This window comes from Talpa europaea (assembly GCF_964194135.1).
Source record: "Talpa europaea genome assembly, chromosome: X".
Taxonomy (NCBI): domain Eukaryota; kingdom Metazoa; phylum Chordata; class Mammalia; order Eulipotyphla; family Talpidae; genus Talpa; species Talpa europaea.
In genome coordinates this window covers 87751112-87766563 of record NC_140081.1, presented here as the reverse complement: position 1 = coordinate 87766563, position 15452 = coordinate 87751112, and the positions used below count along the sequence as shown (strand labels likewise).

Below are 15452 nucleotides of genomic sequence, written 5' to 3'. Positions count from 1 at the left end.
ATAATAAGTAGAGGAAGAGAAGCTCAATAATACCATCATATTTTATTACTTGAGGAAATATATACACAATCCACAAATCACAGATGGATTACTTTCAGTGCATCATTGGTAAGTGAGTTGTTTGGAATGGAAAACAAAAAACTCATTTAACCTATATCACTGTGCTGTATGTATGTGATAAAAAACAGCAGAACTATTACAATTCAAATAAGGGAGAGCTTGGAACGAAAAATCATACTTTAAAAAGCTCAGTATGTGATCCAAGCATTTATTGCATGTCATTTAACCCTATGCCAACTCTGTGAAAGAGGTGTTCTCATTTTATAGTTGAGGAAACTGAAGTCCAGAAATATTAAGCAACTTGCACCAAGACACACAGCTAGTAAGTGGTAAGACGGAATTGCAGTCCAATCTTTAGACGCCAAAGACAATATGCTTTCCATCTTATGCTATTCAGAGCTGTATGAGATGATTATTCATTTTAAATCATGTTTTTGAGCAAAAGTAGGTTAGGTAGATAGAGTAGTTGCGTAGGAATATAAGGATATTTTTGGATATTCTGAAAGTAACTTCTGACTATATTCATGGTAGATGTCACAGGCACTTTCATTAATATGTCATCTTTCATTTCTCTACTTAATCCCTTTTCCTTGGTATGGGGATCTCACTAGCACTACTTTTAATGCTTCTCAGTGCTAATTAGGGTCATTTGGGGGGCTCATAAATGGAACACAAAATGAGTTATTCCTTTAGGTAATTAGGGAGGAATTGAAAGAAAAAAGAAGACAGGAGGAGAGGAACAGAGTATGTGTGTACAAGGCAGTGAAATTGTTCAAAATGGAATTAATTAAGCTGTTAGCAGCACAGGAAGCAAGAAAATAGAATTTGTGCTTTGTGCAGTCATATGGAGAAGAAGAACTGGTGAGGCAGAAATATTGCTTAGGAACCTTACCCCAGCTACAAGAAGACCTCTCTTCCATGACAGCATGTGTTTCCTGGAGAGACCAAGAGATGAGTAGAAAGGGAGGAGAGCCTCATATACCTGATGGGTGCTCTCCTGACCCATAAATTGGATGTTTATAAGTTGTAGAATTTGTATTGATATAAATAAGCTTGGTAGGATTAACTTATCTGGCAAATGATTATTAAAAATTGCCATTGAAATTCAGTTTGGATGACCTTTTTTACTGCTATTTAATTATTTCTGCTTCTGTTTTTGACATGGTAATTTGTTTTAATGGTGTACAGTTAATTTATAACAGAATTCATTCTTACGTGAACTCTGGATGTTCACAGTGACAACATTTGTTTTGATCACTGAAATGGAGCATGCAATCTGAACTATAAGTGCATAGTTTAATGAAAACCTTTAAATACTCTGATCCATGAATGTCTTTATCATTACATGTCTTTGAATATAAAATGTGTATTTTGCCCAAGTGAGAAATTCTCTTTCGTTGAGAATATAATGGGGGTAGGTTTAATATAACTCCCCATTCAAAATAAAATGCTCATGAAAATTTTGACTTAATTGTAGATGGATGAAGTTGGAATCACTGACCATGTAAAAGGAGATACCCGCAAATTTGAAATCTGGTGTGGTGAGAAGGAAGAAGTTTATATTGTCCAGGTTGGTGATTTCAAAATTATTCTAGAAGTCATAACCTGTATCGAGATACAAAAATCTGAATTTATTTCTAGAGAAGCCAGTGCATTGGTGGATATGTATTTATCTATTTTTGCAAACAAAAATAATCTTAGGTATATTGCAGAAGTTTTTACTCAATTTATGTAAGTCACTTAGGTGGTATATCATTACAGTTCTTTGTGATATAGTTAAAACAGTTTTTCAGAAGCACATGTTTTCTTTAACTTGAGATATGCCTGTGGTGCTTTGTGGGGCTTTAACTTTTCACAACTACTCTAGGATTCTTACTAGTTACAGTTGGTGGCCTCGGGCTCAGCAAGTGTTTCTCTGACCCCATGAAATCCCAGGAGTTACAGATTTGTAACAGTTCTGAATTCCTCTTGCAATTGGCGTTCAGAAGATACCTGACTAGGATCCACAGGGATGTACGTGACCATTCAGATTTGATCGTTTTTTTCTAGAGAACATGCTTAAGACCCTGGGCAGAGGTGTGGTAGGGTCCAGCCTTCAAGAGCGGGGTGGGGTGGGGGGAGTAAGGACATTTCAAGAAGATGTCATTTTTAAAAAAAATATGTATTTTTTACTGCGGTAGCATTGGTTTACAACACTGTATATGATTTAGAGGTTCACACCCCTTCAGAAGTATGTTTCCACGCCACACCGCGCCTACCACCAAGGCACCTATAGTCCGCCCAACAGTCTCTTGGGCTCTCTCTCCTCCCTTCTCTTCCCCTCCCCTCTCTTGTAGTCTCAATTCTGCAGTCAGATCTCTAGGGTTGATTTGGTTTAGTTCTGTCAGTTCCTTTGTTTGTTTTTCTCCATATTCCGCGTATGAGATCCTAAGAGGGTATTATCAATTCAGTGTTTGTATCATGGCTTGTGCTGTTAGCTGTGGAAAGAGCTTAGAGATTTTTTTTCTTTAATTTGATATGTCATTACAGTTCATAAAAATACATTTTCATAGTTTGATCTACACATGAGATTTCTTGCTATATTTTAGTAGACTTACCGTGTAATTAATGGGAGAATACTGACGGAAGCTCTCATGCTGTCAGTTATCAAGATTACTCCACAAGCAATAGATTGTCTTTTCAGAAACAGTACAAATGTTTTTATTTTATTAATATTAAACATAAACAAAGAATAAATAAGTGAGATTATATTCACATTTTCTCTGAGCATTATCCTTTAAGGGCAATTGCAAAATGGTTTTGACTCTTATTTCATCCAGTCTGATGTCTTTTGCTTTGTAAAAGTTTAAAGAATCAAAATGTTAGAATGGTTCAGGGTGAAGATCATGTTTGACATACTCCATTACAATTGTTTTATTATAATACATCCTTCTTAAAGGGAAACATGTCCTCTCCCCCACCCCCTTTAAATTTCTAGGCTCCAAGTGTAGATGTGAAGATGACATGGTTAAAAGAAATACGAACTATTCTGTTGAAGCAACAGGAACTTATGACAGGTAAACTCCAGCACACAGGTTTCGGGACAAGAAGTGAGCACGTTGACACAGATTTGCTGATAATTTTTACAGTCACTGGGTCTGGATATTTACTTTAAGATCCTATATGTAATAAAAGAGTTTGTTAAACCAGTTAACTGGAGATCAAGATTCAGGAGGTTGTTTAAGCTGTTTTGGAGAATGAACTTTATGCTAGAGCTCCACTTTATACATGAACTCCACTGCTTGCAGAAGCAGTTATGACATAATAGACCAAAGGGACTGTGTGAATTCTTAGTCCTTCCCGTGAGGCAACTCCGCCCAGGACCTCGAGGAATCTGTGCTTGGTAATGTTGGAGGGTGTGGTTGTGGTCATAAATTTGAATTTCTTGAATAAAATATTACATGGTTTCATCCTTTTCCATTGTTCAAATTCAGGCTGACTTCCTGCTGGTTATTTCAAATGTGTGAGGGTTAATCTGAAATGGGAATGTGGGGTGTGTTTGTGTGTGTGTGTTTTACGGGTCTTCATGGAAGTAAAAAGTGTGGCTTCTGAATGCTGCTTACAGAAGCTTTCTTTTATTTCACAGTTCAAAAGCAAGCACAAAATAACCAGTTAACAGAACAGGATCCATTTTCCTGTCAACAGAATGATGAGTAAGTGATTATTCTTTAAGAAATATCACTCCTACAGCCTTTAGTTTTCTGCATGTAACATGAAGTAACATTATTAAAGCATCTCACATAAAAATGATCTGTCCTTTTAGCAATAAACTCATCATATAAACAGACCATTTTCTCAGTTCTGGCCTTACTCTTGAAGCCTGAGAGTCCTTAATAGTTATGACATTGGTTTCTCAATGTTAAAAATAATATGATACCTTGAGCTAATATTTAAACATAATTTTAAAGACTTTGTTTTAAGGTTATGTGGGGATGTGTTGCACGTAGGATAAGTAAAAGTGGCTGCACTCACGCCTTTCTCTTCAAACTATTTTTGGTCTTCTTTGATCTGGTTGGAGATGGAAAGTTGCAAGAGAGGTGAAGGATCAGCAGCCACATCTGGAGACCACTTGCTGGTGACTTGGTCTTTCCTTCTATGTAGTTAGAGAAAAATCATGGATCCTGGCAGGGAACTATGTCTGGAGACAACCGAGAAGTCTTTGAGGAAGGTAGTGGTCCTTACTGATAGCTCTGCTGCTGCTTTAGAGATGTAGTTCTTGTATTCTGTCTCTAGGAATCCTGAAAGGTGGAATTCCTGAAGAATATTAAACATGTACGTAGAAAGAATTTCCACACCGGTTCCAAAGCCCCAGCACAGAAATTCAGATTTCACGCAGTAATTGTCTTTACAGCAGCTGGCACAGCTCTGCAGTGTTCATCAGATTAAGATTTCATCATCACTTACATGCGACTTACCTAAGTCTCAGTTCCTAAAAGTTCAGAGACAACGGGGATTTTGTTGTTTCTATTTTATCCCCCAGTGTTACTGAGTTATGGTTGACAGTTAAAATCATATATATTTAAAGAATACAACTTGATTTGATACATGTACACTTTATGAAATATTCAGCACAATCAAGTGAAATCACGTATCCATTACCTCACAGTCATCTCTCTCTCTCTCTCTCTCTGTGTGTGTGTGTGTGTGTGTGTGTTGAGAACACTTAAGGTACACCTCTTAGTAAATTTCAAGTATACCACACAATATACAAGAAGGAGTTTAAAGAATAGACCTGCTTTGGGTGCAAAAGAGAAGGTTTTTTCCTTGCTTGTTAAAAAGAGGCCCTTCTCGCTGGGACTCAAGGATTTGAGCTTTCCTGAACTATTACTGCACAGACTTAGGTGAGGGGAGGTCAGCTATGTTTGAATGGATCCTCAGAGCATGTCCTTAACATATGCTATTAGTGGAGGAAATACTGCTTTTCTGGTTTAACTACTGTAGACATTTTCTCTTTTTCAAATTCTATGGATTTGGCAAGTGTTTGCATAACTATATAATTCGAGGAGCACGACTTCACTCCTCCACAGGTGCACATGCCTCGCTCACCCTCCACCCAGGCTCCAATGCCAATCCCCCACCATCTGCCCTCCCCTTTCTGTCCCTCCCACCCCCCTCTGGTAACTACTGTTGTTTTAACAGAATCTAAGTTATTTTTGTCATGTTTTGATAGTTTGTTATCTTTGGCTAAGTAGTACTGTTTTTAATTTCTTAACATTCTTAGATAGTACAAAAGCTCATTTTTACGTATTTACTCCATCAGAAAGCAACAAGGAGCTTTTATAAACTCTGAGGAAACTGAATCGGAGCCCAGCAATGCCATGGTGGAGGTTGGCGCGGCTTTCTCCTCACTTCCGGCAGAAGGGCCCGCAGGTATGGTCATGGCCAGCAGCTGGCATTCAGGGCTGTGCAATTTTTTTTTTCTCTTAAGGTTAATTTGGAAAGCCTACGTGTCTTATCTTTGTATAAAGAAAATAAAGTTAACCCAAAGTTATAAGACTCTTACGTATTACATGTGCAAGATGTTCTGGTGGGCACTGCGGAGCAATGGTTCTCAAAGTGTGGTCCCCTGGACCAGTAGCATCTGCATCACGTGGGAACTGGTCAGGAGGGCACCGTCTCTGGTTCCACCCCTGACATTCAAAATCACAAGTCAGAGGGACAGACAGACACCTGCAATTGAACAGTTTCTCCCACATGATTCTTTCCAGTGTATGCTCAGATTTTGCAACCCCTGCCATAGAAGGTAAGAGATGAATAAAACATACATTGACTTGAAGGAATGCACACCCTACCCGCTATTGGTTTAACAGATGGAGACGAGCCATTGCCAGCCAGAATATTTATTTTTCTTATGTAAATTGTGTCATTTTAACTGATTTCGACCAATTTGATTGATTTAGCAAATAATGTGTGCCAGGAATGGTGCAAATATTGGGCAGTCTCATGAAGATACTCACAGCTGCCTCGCCAAGCTAACAGGATAGGGAAGGAATTCAACCAGCAATTCAAATGGCATGTGATGAGTGTGATAACAGGGACATACAAGGTTGTATAGAAGCACCTGCCAGAGTCACTCCAACAACTTTGGGGTGAACAGCAAAGACTTTCCAGAGTGCCTGATACTCAAAATTTACATATGTTGGTCCTTAGGCTTGAAGAGTTCCCTGTCAGTTCAGGAGAAACAAATAATGGCAAATGTGCTTAACTTTCAGTTATCCATTTATAGCTTACTTTGCTCAGTGTGTTGAGCTCTCAAGCACCTGTGCCTTCATTTGACAGAGGAGGAAACCAAGTCAGAGAAAGTTGATGATTTTTCCAAGTTTACATAAGTCGTATAGTGTGACCAAGATGAAATTCTCCTCATTCTCTGCCTGCACTGGATTGGTTAATCCAAATGAATTCTGTGTATTTTATCAATTAAGCACAATGGAATTCTCTTCATTCTCTGCCTGCATTAGATTGCTTAATCCATATGAATTCTGTGTAATGAATTCTTTATTGATTACGCACCTCGTACACACCCATACAATGTACAGCCTATGTTCTCTGCCAAGTCAAAGACATGTCAAAAATATATTGGGGGAAGGGATGGGTCCATCAGGGAAATGGGAATGGTAACGTGGTGAAGAATAAATTGGGAAAAAAAGAGAATAGATTGAACTTGTTCCTGTAGTTTATGTGCATATTGGTTCTCAGCAATGAACACCTGAAATGTATATAATGTTATAATGCACTGTTATTCCCATGAAAAAAGAAAAAAGAATTCTTGTAGAAATGCTCAGAACAGTTTTATATGAGAATCCAAATTCAAATAATCAAAATAAATTCCTGGACAAGACAGAAAAGAATAAAATATTGCCAGGTAGAATGTAATAGGGGCTACTTGAATGGGGCCAGTAGATATGCTATAGAAAGAATTTTTGGAAGAGATGATTTTCTGTAAATCATATAGAAAATATCTCGGGAATGTCATCTGACTTACCATTATTTGTAATAACTCTTCCACCAACCCAAACTTGAAACCATCTTAAAAAGTAAAAGAAGTCTATGACATTCCATGCCTTTTCTGAAATGCCAGGAATTTTACAATACTACAGCATCATCCTAGGCTTTATTATAGCAATAGCCTGTTCCTGGAGCATGGAAGGTTACAGCCTTGATCATCACAGTTCATTTCACTTCTCTCCTTCTGGTACACCAGCATCATTAAGTAACTGCCACCTGCCGTGTTGTCTTATAGTTTGGACTGAGATGTTACCACGTTCCGAAATCCCTGATGAGCCTGAAGAGTGGTCCAGAAACTATTTCTGCTCTCCTTATGATGACAATGAAGAAGAAGAAAGGCCCCTAATGGTTAGTAATGTCATGTAAAGATAGAAAAATAAACACTCGTGAGACACACAGGCAATCTTTTGTCAGTATCCCTAGGTTGTTAGATGGCTCCAGGGCCAGCAGATGTGAAACGAGTCTCATTAGGAACATTCAGCAAGCACTTTTCTCTGTAAGCAGATCTTGTTTAAGCTCTTTGTGGAACTCCTACTGAAGTTGATGGAATAAGTAGTCAGCTTCTAAGTCACTATATTTTAACCAGTTTTATCTTCAGCACTGTAGTTTCTTTTTCTTTTCTTTCTTTTTTTTTCACTGAGGTAGCTTCAGTTTGCAGCATTGTATATGATACATATATACGTGTGATGTACATGTAGGATCACACCTCTGCAGATGTGTGTCCTCACAGTCCTCCACCACAGTCCACTGGGCCTCTTCCCTCCTTGACTCCCCGTCTCTCTTCCCTTCTGATAGCCTCAGTTCTACAGTCAGATTTTCAGGGTTTGTTTTGGGTTAGTTTATTTGTTTGGTTTCTTTATATTCTACATATGAGTGAAATCATCTGATTTTGTCTTCTTCTGATTTATTTCACTTCAGATAACCCCAGTTCCACCCATGTTGTCACAAATGGCAAGATCTCATCTCCTTTTTATAGCTGAGTTGTATGCCATGATGTGTATAGACTACATCTTATCCACTCATCTGTCATTGGACACTTGAATTGTCTCTATACCTTGACTATTATAAATAATGCTGCAATGAACAGAGGAGTGGCTATGTCCCTTAGAATTAGACACCACCATATTTGCAATCCTGGCATGTGAGATAAAATCACAGAATGAAGGAGGGTCAAATATACTTTAAAAGCTAATTTAAATCCCAGATTGGAAAATATAGGAAAGAAATGGTACAACACTGGAAATGTTAATAACATCTGGGGAGTATATTTTAGCGGTGTTTCAAAAAACATGCGAATACTGCCAAATCTCAGCATATTAGAGCAAGGCCACCCTCTAAGACTAAAGGCGTTTGCTTTAGGGTAAAAGTGTTTTAGAGAAGAAATAGGTTACCATGTTGTTAGGGTCCTGGTGGATTATTAGAGGGGAGTTAGGACTGTTTAGGGTAAATCTCCAATTTTCCAGTCACCAGCTTGGAGGGTGGGAATGATGCTTTGTAGTGGACTGCTTAGTGCCCTTAGAGGAACAAATTTATTTTGGCTGTTCTAATGCTGGGGTAAGGGAATAATGACATGAATAACACAAAGTAGCATTAGCATCAACTTGGGAATGCTTTCTTTAAAAAAAGTCACAGAATATTCTTTCTACTAATAATACAATGACCGTAATGCCTGTTTGTATGGTAGTTTATCATACAAATGTTGACAGAATGATTTCACATTTAATATACATAACATTAATGAGATAACAGGCAGGCTTTATGATTGCAATTGGCAGGGGAGGAAACAGGCACAGAGCTGGTAAGACATCTGTGCAGAGTTCAGTGTCTAGAATGGCTGTGCTCAAACCTTTTAATGTTGGAACCCTTTGACATTCTTAAAAATTATTGCAAACTCTCGTTTTTGTAGGTCACAACTATTGCGATATACCATACTATAAATGAAAACTGAGAAATAGAAAATTATTGCTTCATTATTTAAAACTATTAATGACCCAATTGTATTTTCATATGAAGTGTTTATTAAAACTTTGCTTTTTTCCAACCAATTTTGTGCAAAGAGCAGCCTTTTAAATCTTTTTCTAAATCTCTTTAACATCTGGCTTAGGAAAAGACAGCTGGATTATCATATCTTTGTTTGCATTTGATTGCTCGTGCTATCGCACATCAGATAGCCTCTAGAAAACTCCACTGTGTACTTGTAAGAGGGTGAGAGTGTCAAGGTAAATAATGTCTTAATATATGTTTGACCTTACAGACTCCTGGAAGTATCTCATCGGTCTGCTTCCCAAACTTTGAGAACTGGTTTAGACTAATAATAACAAGAACTTCCATTTTATCTGAGGATGGGAAGGAGAGGACAGTTGTTCAAAAGTGAGCAAACAATCAGGGAAAGTCAGTTTGGGTTTAAATGTCCACTCTGGACAATCTATGAAGAATTTGTCAAGAACCGAGAGTCTTCATTAAGTATCTTTCCAGCTGTGCTCTCAGAAAATGAAGTACAGATGCAGAGTTGGTTAATGTTTTCATCACTAGGGATGGGAATTTCATCAGAAGAGAAACATATGCATTGTCATCTTTTCTCCCAACAGTTCCCTGCGGGGAACACACACAAGACTAATACAATGCAGTCTATAATCCACGAGCAAAACAAAACCCAGCCCCCACAGCAAAACCGGTTGGAATGAGCTGTCCTTTTAGCTTCACTTGATCACGTCAAAAACTAAGAAGTATTGAGTGCTGCTCCCCTCACAGACACCCTGGCAGAAATGGCAAGTAGCTCAAAAAGACACTCAGTCATGTGATGCAGATAGTGTGTGGGGTTAATGCTTTGGGACATGGAAGGAATCAGCACCACATAGCTATTTCTTTTCTTTCATTTTTTAAAAGAATTTAATTATGGTACTCTTTTTAAAATAATGTCCTTAATGTGTAAGATATTGTGCTGGTAAGATTCTCATCTAAGAATGTGTTTGGACTTAATTGAAATTAATATTTCTTCTCTAGCTACTTTGTAACCAAATGCAATCAGTGTGCCTTGGATTATTTTGCTTATTAATGAGTCGAGTTTAAAAATATAGCTGCAAAATAAGGCCAAAATAAAGCACATTATGATTTAATGTGCTTTTATTGGACCCAAAGCTTTTGTGCTCGTGATCTTTGCAAACTATAGAAAACTTCCAATTTGGGGAAGGGGAAGAAGAGACATTAGTAAATCTCTTTTCAGGGCCATTGCCTTTTGTACACAGTGCCAAGACCAATTTTTCATGAGCACAGTTTATAAATAACGGTATTTAAAAATTATTTTCATGCTTGTTTTTTTTTCTGGGTTTACGCTTATAATTCATGTAATTGAAATTAGTTGTGCTCTGCTACCTTCTGTGTAGTTCATGCTGTAACTCTCTTTTTGCAAATAAAAGTGAATTCTTCAGGTTAAATAAACACATGTTCTGCTTCTTTCTCCATTACAAACTGCTCCATGTTTGTTCTTGCAAAACTGCTGCAGCTACCACATTTACTACTGAAACCAAAGAGTGAATTCTTTGTCACAGATTGTGGAGTTATGTTAGGGTTTTGCTATCATATTTGTAATGTAATTTTTCAAAAACAACCTTCCTGTCTCCAGGCACTTACAAAGCCTAGCAGACTGCAGGAAAAGAGCCTCAGAAGACCTCCCAATTAGAAATGGAGATTCTGTATCTCCACGAGGATGCTGAGGGCCAATGCTAGGTGTGTTCTCAGTGCCTGACATGGCCTCCACCTGGGCCTGCGGCTCTCTGATCAAATATTCTGCTTTACTTGTGTCTTTGTTATATAGTCTCAAGAAACCAAAATTTCCCATTTCTTATCAGTATTCCCTTTTTGTTGCTTCAGCCATGCCTGTTTAGCTCACTGAATGCAATGTTAACTTTTGGTGAATGAAAAGTGCTTGGAAAGAATGAGATGCTAAGTGTTCCCTCGATCTTTTGTTCTTTAAATTTTGGCTCAGACATTGCTGCTGAAACATCTGGCTGTGTGATGGCTGCAGGTCACGTTACATTTGGTTGTTCATTAATTTATTAATAAACAACCTTTATTAATTTATCACATGCTTAGTGAATACCTATTGATCTACCTGGGACCATGCTTTATTACTTGACAACATAACCACACTTCTCTTAACCGGTTCAAATACTGGCCTTTTTTTTGAATGTTATCATTCTACCCTTATGCATGTGACTTCATAGAACACTGACTGCAAAGATGGTTCTGTCAAGTACACTGTTCAGTTTTAGAGACCACAAAGCAGGAAGAAAATATTGCTTAGATGAGTACTAAAGGATTCTTCCCTAATTCTTTTAGAAGTTTTATATGAAATAGCTCTCTTCATTGTGTCAATAACTTTAACTGAAATTCTGCTTTGACAGGGTACTCTGACCGTAAGGTGGAAGAGTGTGACACAGGTAAAGTTTATTGATGGGTCATTAAAATAATAACCATTTTTGCTAGTAACCCAAGTCCTTTATAGGTTCCACAAAGGACTCAAGCACCACATCATGGTCTTTGAATATATACAACAGATTGGTGAAAATTTGAGCTGCAGTGCAATATATTTGGTTGGAATAACTTATATTACCATTGTTGGCTACTAATTCATTTATTACTTAGGTTGGTGAAAAATCTAAACAGAAGAAAAGAAGGTCTGATTCCAGGGAACAGTTTGCAGATTTTAATTAGTGGCAATCGGTTTTGGAATGCCAAAGTTACAGGTATAATATGAACAGGCTCTCTACTATTTGCTTAAAAGCTGTAAGTCTTAAAACTCCATCAATTATGTAATTAGCATAGGGTAAAAACTTCTCTGCATTTACAAATAAAGTTGCAGGCACATTCTATTAGCTAAGACTTCCTTTTTGTCTTTAATAGTTATATCTTTACGAATAAGGATTTTTAAAGCATAGTAACCTTTTCCGTACAAAGCTGATACATTTGAATGATGCTGTTGTATCTTGTAGGATATCCTTCAGAACTAAAAACCAATGATACGCTTTTAAGGTATCAGCCTTACTGTCCAGGAATGCTTTTCCAGTGTGTTTTATTTTTACTCTGTCCTAAAAGCATGTTATTTTCTTATGATAGATGGACACATACACAGACACTTATACACACTACCTATGTCTGTACTAAGGATTTAATGTGTGAAGGAGGTATGAAGCAATGACACTTACCTAAAATTCCTTCTGTTAAACCAAGCAAACATAAGATTTCTGTGTACAAACTAGTATTCTTGTATAATTTTCCCTAAGTCATACTGAACTATCTATAAAAAGGCAGCACCAGAGAGAGAGAGAGAGAGAGAGACAGAGAGAGAGAGAGAGAGAGAGAGAGAGAGACAGAGAGAGACGCTTGTGAACAAGGTTATTACAGTATGTGCAAATTTCCTTGAATTCCTAGACCAGGACCTGCATTTACCTGAGGTTAATAGTACATTGTGTTTACATGACTCTAATAGATCCAGAGTAACTTAGTCGGTTTCAAATTTCTTTCTTTTTTTTAAGATTTATTTATTTATACAAGCACTGGGTACAGTCAGAAGCGCGGGAGGGTGAGAGATTTCACCAGAGCCAGAGTGAGGAACAGAGCAGGCAGACTGATAAAGTACACTGCTGAGGGGAGCAGCGGGCGGCAGGAGAGGTCTGCGCGCCATGCGGGACCCTCCTCTGGTGGCCGGGGAGCAAACCGGCGCTGCAGAGGCCGCAGGCAGCTTCGCAACCCAGCGCTCAACCACTGGCCCACCGGGGAGGCCCTCAAATTTCATTTGTAACATTCAAGGCAATCTAAGTATGATAGAGTTCAATATAAATATTGGGTTACATGGGAACTCTGCAAATAGAGCCACTGCTTTTTTATTCAGGTACTCTAAATCTGGATCACCTTTCAAAGGTATTCTGCACTAATTATTGAATTATTTAGATAATTATTAAATTAGGGATTATTTAGATGATTAGTAGTCAGAAGATTTTGGTGTATACCAACAATCTGAACTAATTTACATTTATATCAAAGCTACACCCTACAGCTACAGAATACCCCATTATTTTTAAGCTCACATGGAACTTTCATCAAGCTAGACTATATACTGAGCCTTAAAATGAGTTTCAATTTCTAGAGATTAGACTCATACAAAAGGTAGTATATTAGATGTCAGTAATCCCTAAATATTTGGATATTAAGTGTAACAAATCTAAATACCATGGGGCAAAGAAGAAAGCATAAGAGAAATTAGAATTATTTCAAATTGGATGAAAATGAGACTACAATTTATCAAACTTTGTGGATTCAGCCATAGAGAGAGGGAAATAGTTTTCTTTAAATACTTGTATTACACACTTAAAATCGGTGTCATTCACCATATTAACATAATGAAGGGGGAAACTAATTATTGCAATAGATGCAGAAAAGCAGTTGACAAAAATTCTATGCTCATTCGTGATAAAAACTCTCTCCAGACTAGAAATAAAAGGAATTTCCTTTATTTGACAATGTACACTTGTGGAAAACCACAGCTGACAACCACAGTTAATGCTGAAATATTAGATGCTTTTCCCCTAAGATTGGAAATGAACCAAGGATATTTGCTCCCACCATTTCTATCCAACATTATACTGGAAGTCCTAGCAGGTACCATAACTTAAAGGAGATTTAAAAAAAAACAAGTAACGTTGCCATGCTTAGCAAATCACATGTATGTATGTATAACCACTAGGAATCTATACATAAAAGACCCTACTGTAAGTAATAAGAGAATTTTATAAAGCCATGGTATACCAAGTCATTATTCAAAAATAAATCGTAATTCTAAATCCTAGCAACAACAACAAAAAAAGAAGTTTCAAAAAGCAACATTATTTACATGAGTAATATAGACATATAAAGTAAATATAACAACATGGGCCTCCCTGGTGGCGCAAGGGGTTAGGCACTGCACTATGAAGCAATCTGCAGCCTCTGCAGCACGAGTTTATTTTTTATTTATTTATTTTTTGTGAATAATATCCAAATTTTTTATTTTTTTTATTTTTTTAATAAATTTTATTGTTATATTCCCCATACAATTGCAGCCCCCCCATTCTGACCCCAATCCCTCCCCTCCCGCCCCCGCCCCCCTAAAAGTGTCTCTGGTTCATAGTTTTTTGTTGATTTTGATTTTCACTTTCTTATAGTTATTCATTTTCCTGGTCCCTTATTTAAGTTTTCTAGATTCCTGCTATGAGTGAGACCATCCGGTATTTTTCTTTTTCTTTCTGGCTTATTTCGCTGAGCATGATCCCTTCCAGCGCCATCCATGTTGCTGCAAATTGCATGTGTTTATCTTTTTTGAATGCTGAGTAATATTCTATGGTGTATATGTACCACATCTTCTTGATCCAGTCATCTATTTTTGGGCATTTGGGTTGTTTCCAAAGCTTAGCTATTGTAAACAGTGTGCAGCACGAGTTTAATCCCTGGCCAGGGAGCAACCCACATGGCGCAGCAGACCTCTCCTGGCTCACCCACTGCTCCCCTCAGCAGTGTGTTTCAATCAATCTACCTGTTCTGTTCCCTACTCTGTCTCTGGTGAACCCTTTCACACACCCCCCCCCACACCCGCATCTCTGGCCCGTACCCCAGTTCTTGTATGCATAAATCAATAAATCTTTAAAAAACAGGAAGTAAATTTAACAACAGACATTTGAGACTTTCATAATGACAACCATAAATCATTGCTGAGATAGATTTTGAATGATCTGTTGGAGAGATGTACTGTGTACAGGTCTTGAAAATCTCAGTGTTGAGAAATTTATTGTCCACAAATTAACCTATAGAGTTAATACAATCAAGATCAAAATGTAATCAGGCCTTCTTAGGGAAAAAAGGAAAAAAAAAAGCTTATTCTAAAATGTATATGAAAAGGCAAAGAATCTAATACAAAATAATTTCAAACATTTGGAAATGCAGTGTTGTAAACCAACATTTCAATAAATATCACTGGGGAAAAATGTGGAGGTCTTACACGCCTGAGTAATGAACACAGGGTGGTGTTGGTGTGAGTGTAGAAAGATACTCAAACAGACCCACATAAACATAATGTTCACTTGAAGTGCCCAGTCAACCGAATGGGAACGAAAAGTTGTTTTAGCAAATGGTTCTGGCCTGGGCCTCCCTGGTGGCACAAGGGGTTGAGTGCAGCAATGTGAAGCTGTCTGCAGCCTCTGCAATGCGAGTTCTATCCCCAGCCAGGGAGATACCCACATAGCACAGCAGACCTTTCCTGACTCGCCCGCTGCTCCCCTCAACAGTATACTTTGGTCAACCTGCCTGTTCTGTTCCCT

At 37.8% G+C, this 15452-nt stretch overlaps 1 protein-coding gene across 1 annotated transcript in view; it reads left to right on the top strand.

The window, feature by feature from the left end:
• The window catches only part of MCF2 (MCF.2 cell line derived transforming sequence), a gene marked incomplete at both ends in the record, with an annotated part of 65434 nt that overhangs the window by 47931 nt on the left and 2051 nt on the right, over window positions 1-15452 (top strand). The window contains 8 exon segments of the mRNA XM_084259033.1: window positions 1538-1630; window positions 3038-3116; window positions 3686-3752; window positions 5360-5469; window positions 7340-7466; window positions 10727-10792; window positions 10794-10826; window positions 11749-11849. Coding sequence (XP_084115159.1) covers window positions 1538-1630; window positions 3038-3116; window positions 3686-3752; window positions 5360-5469; window positions 7340-7466; window positions 10727-10792; window positions 10794-10826; window positions 11749-11849 — 676 coding nt within the window.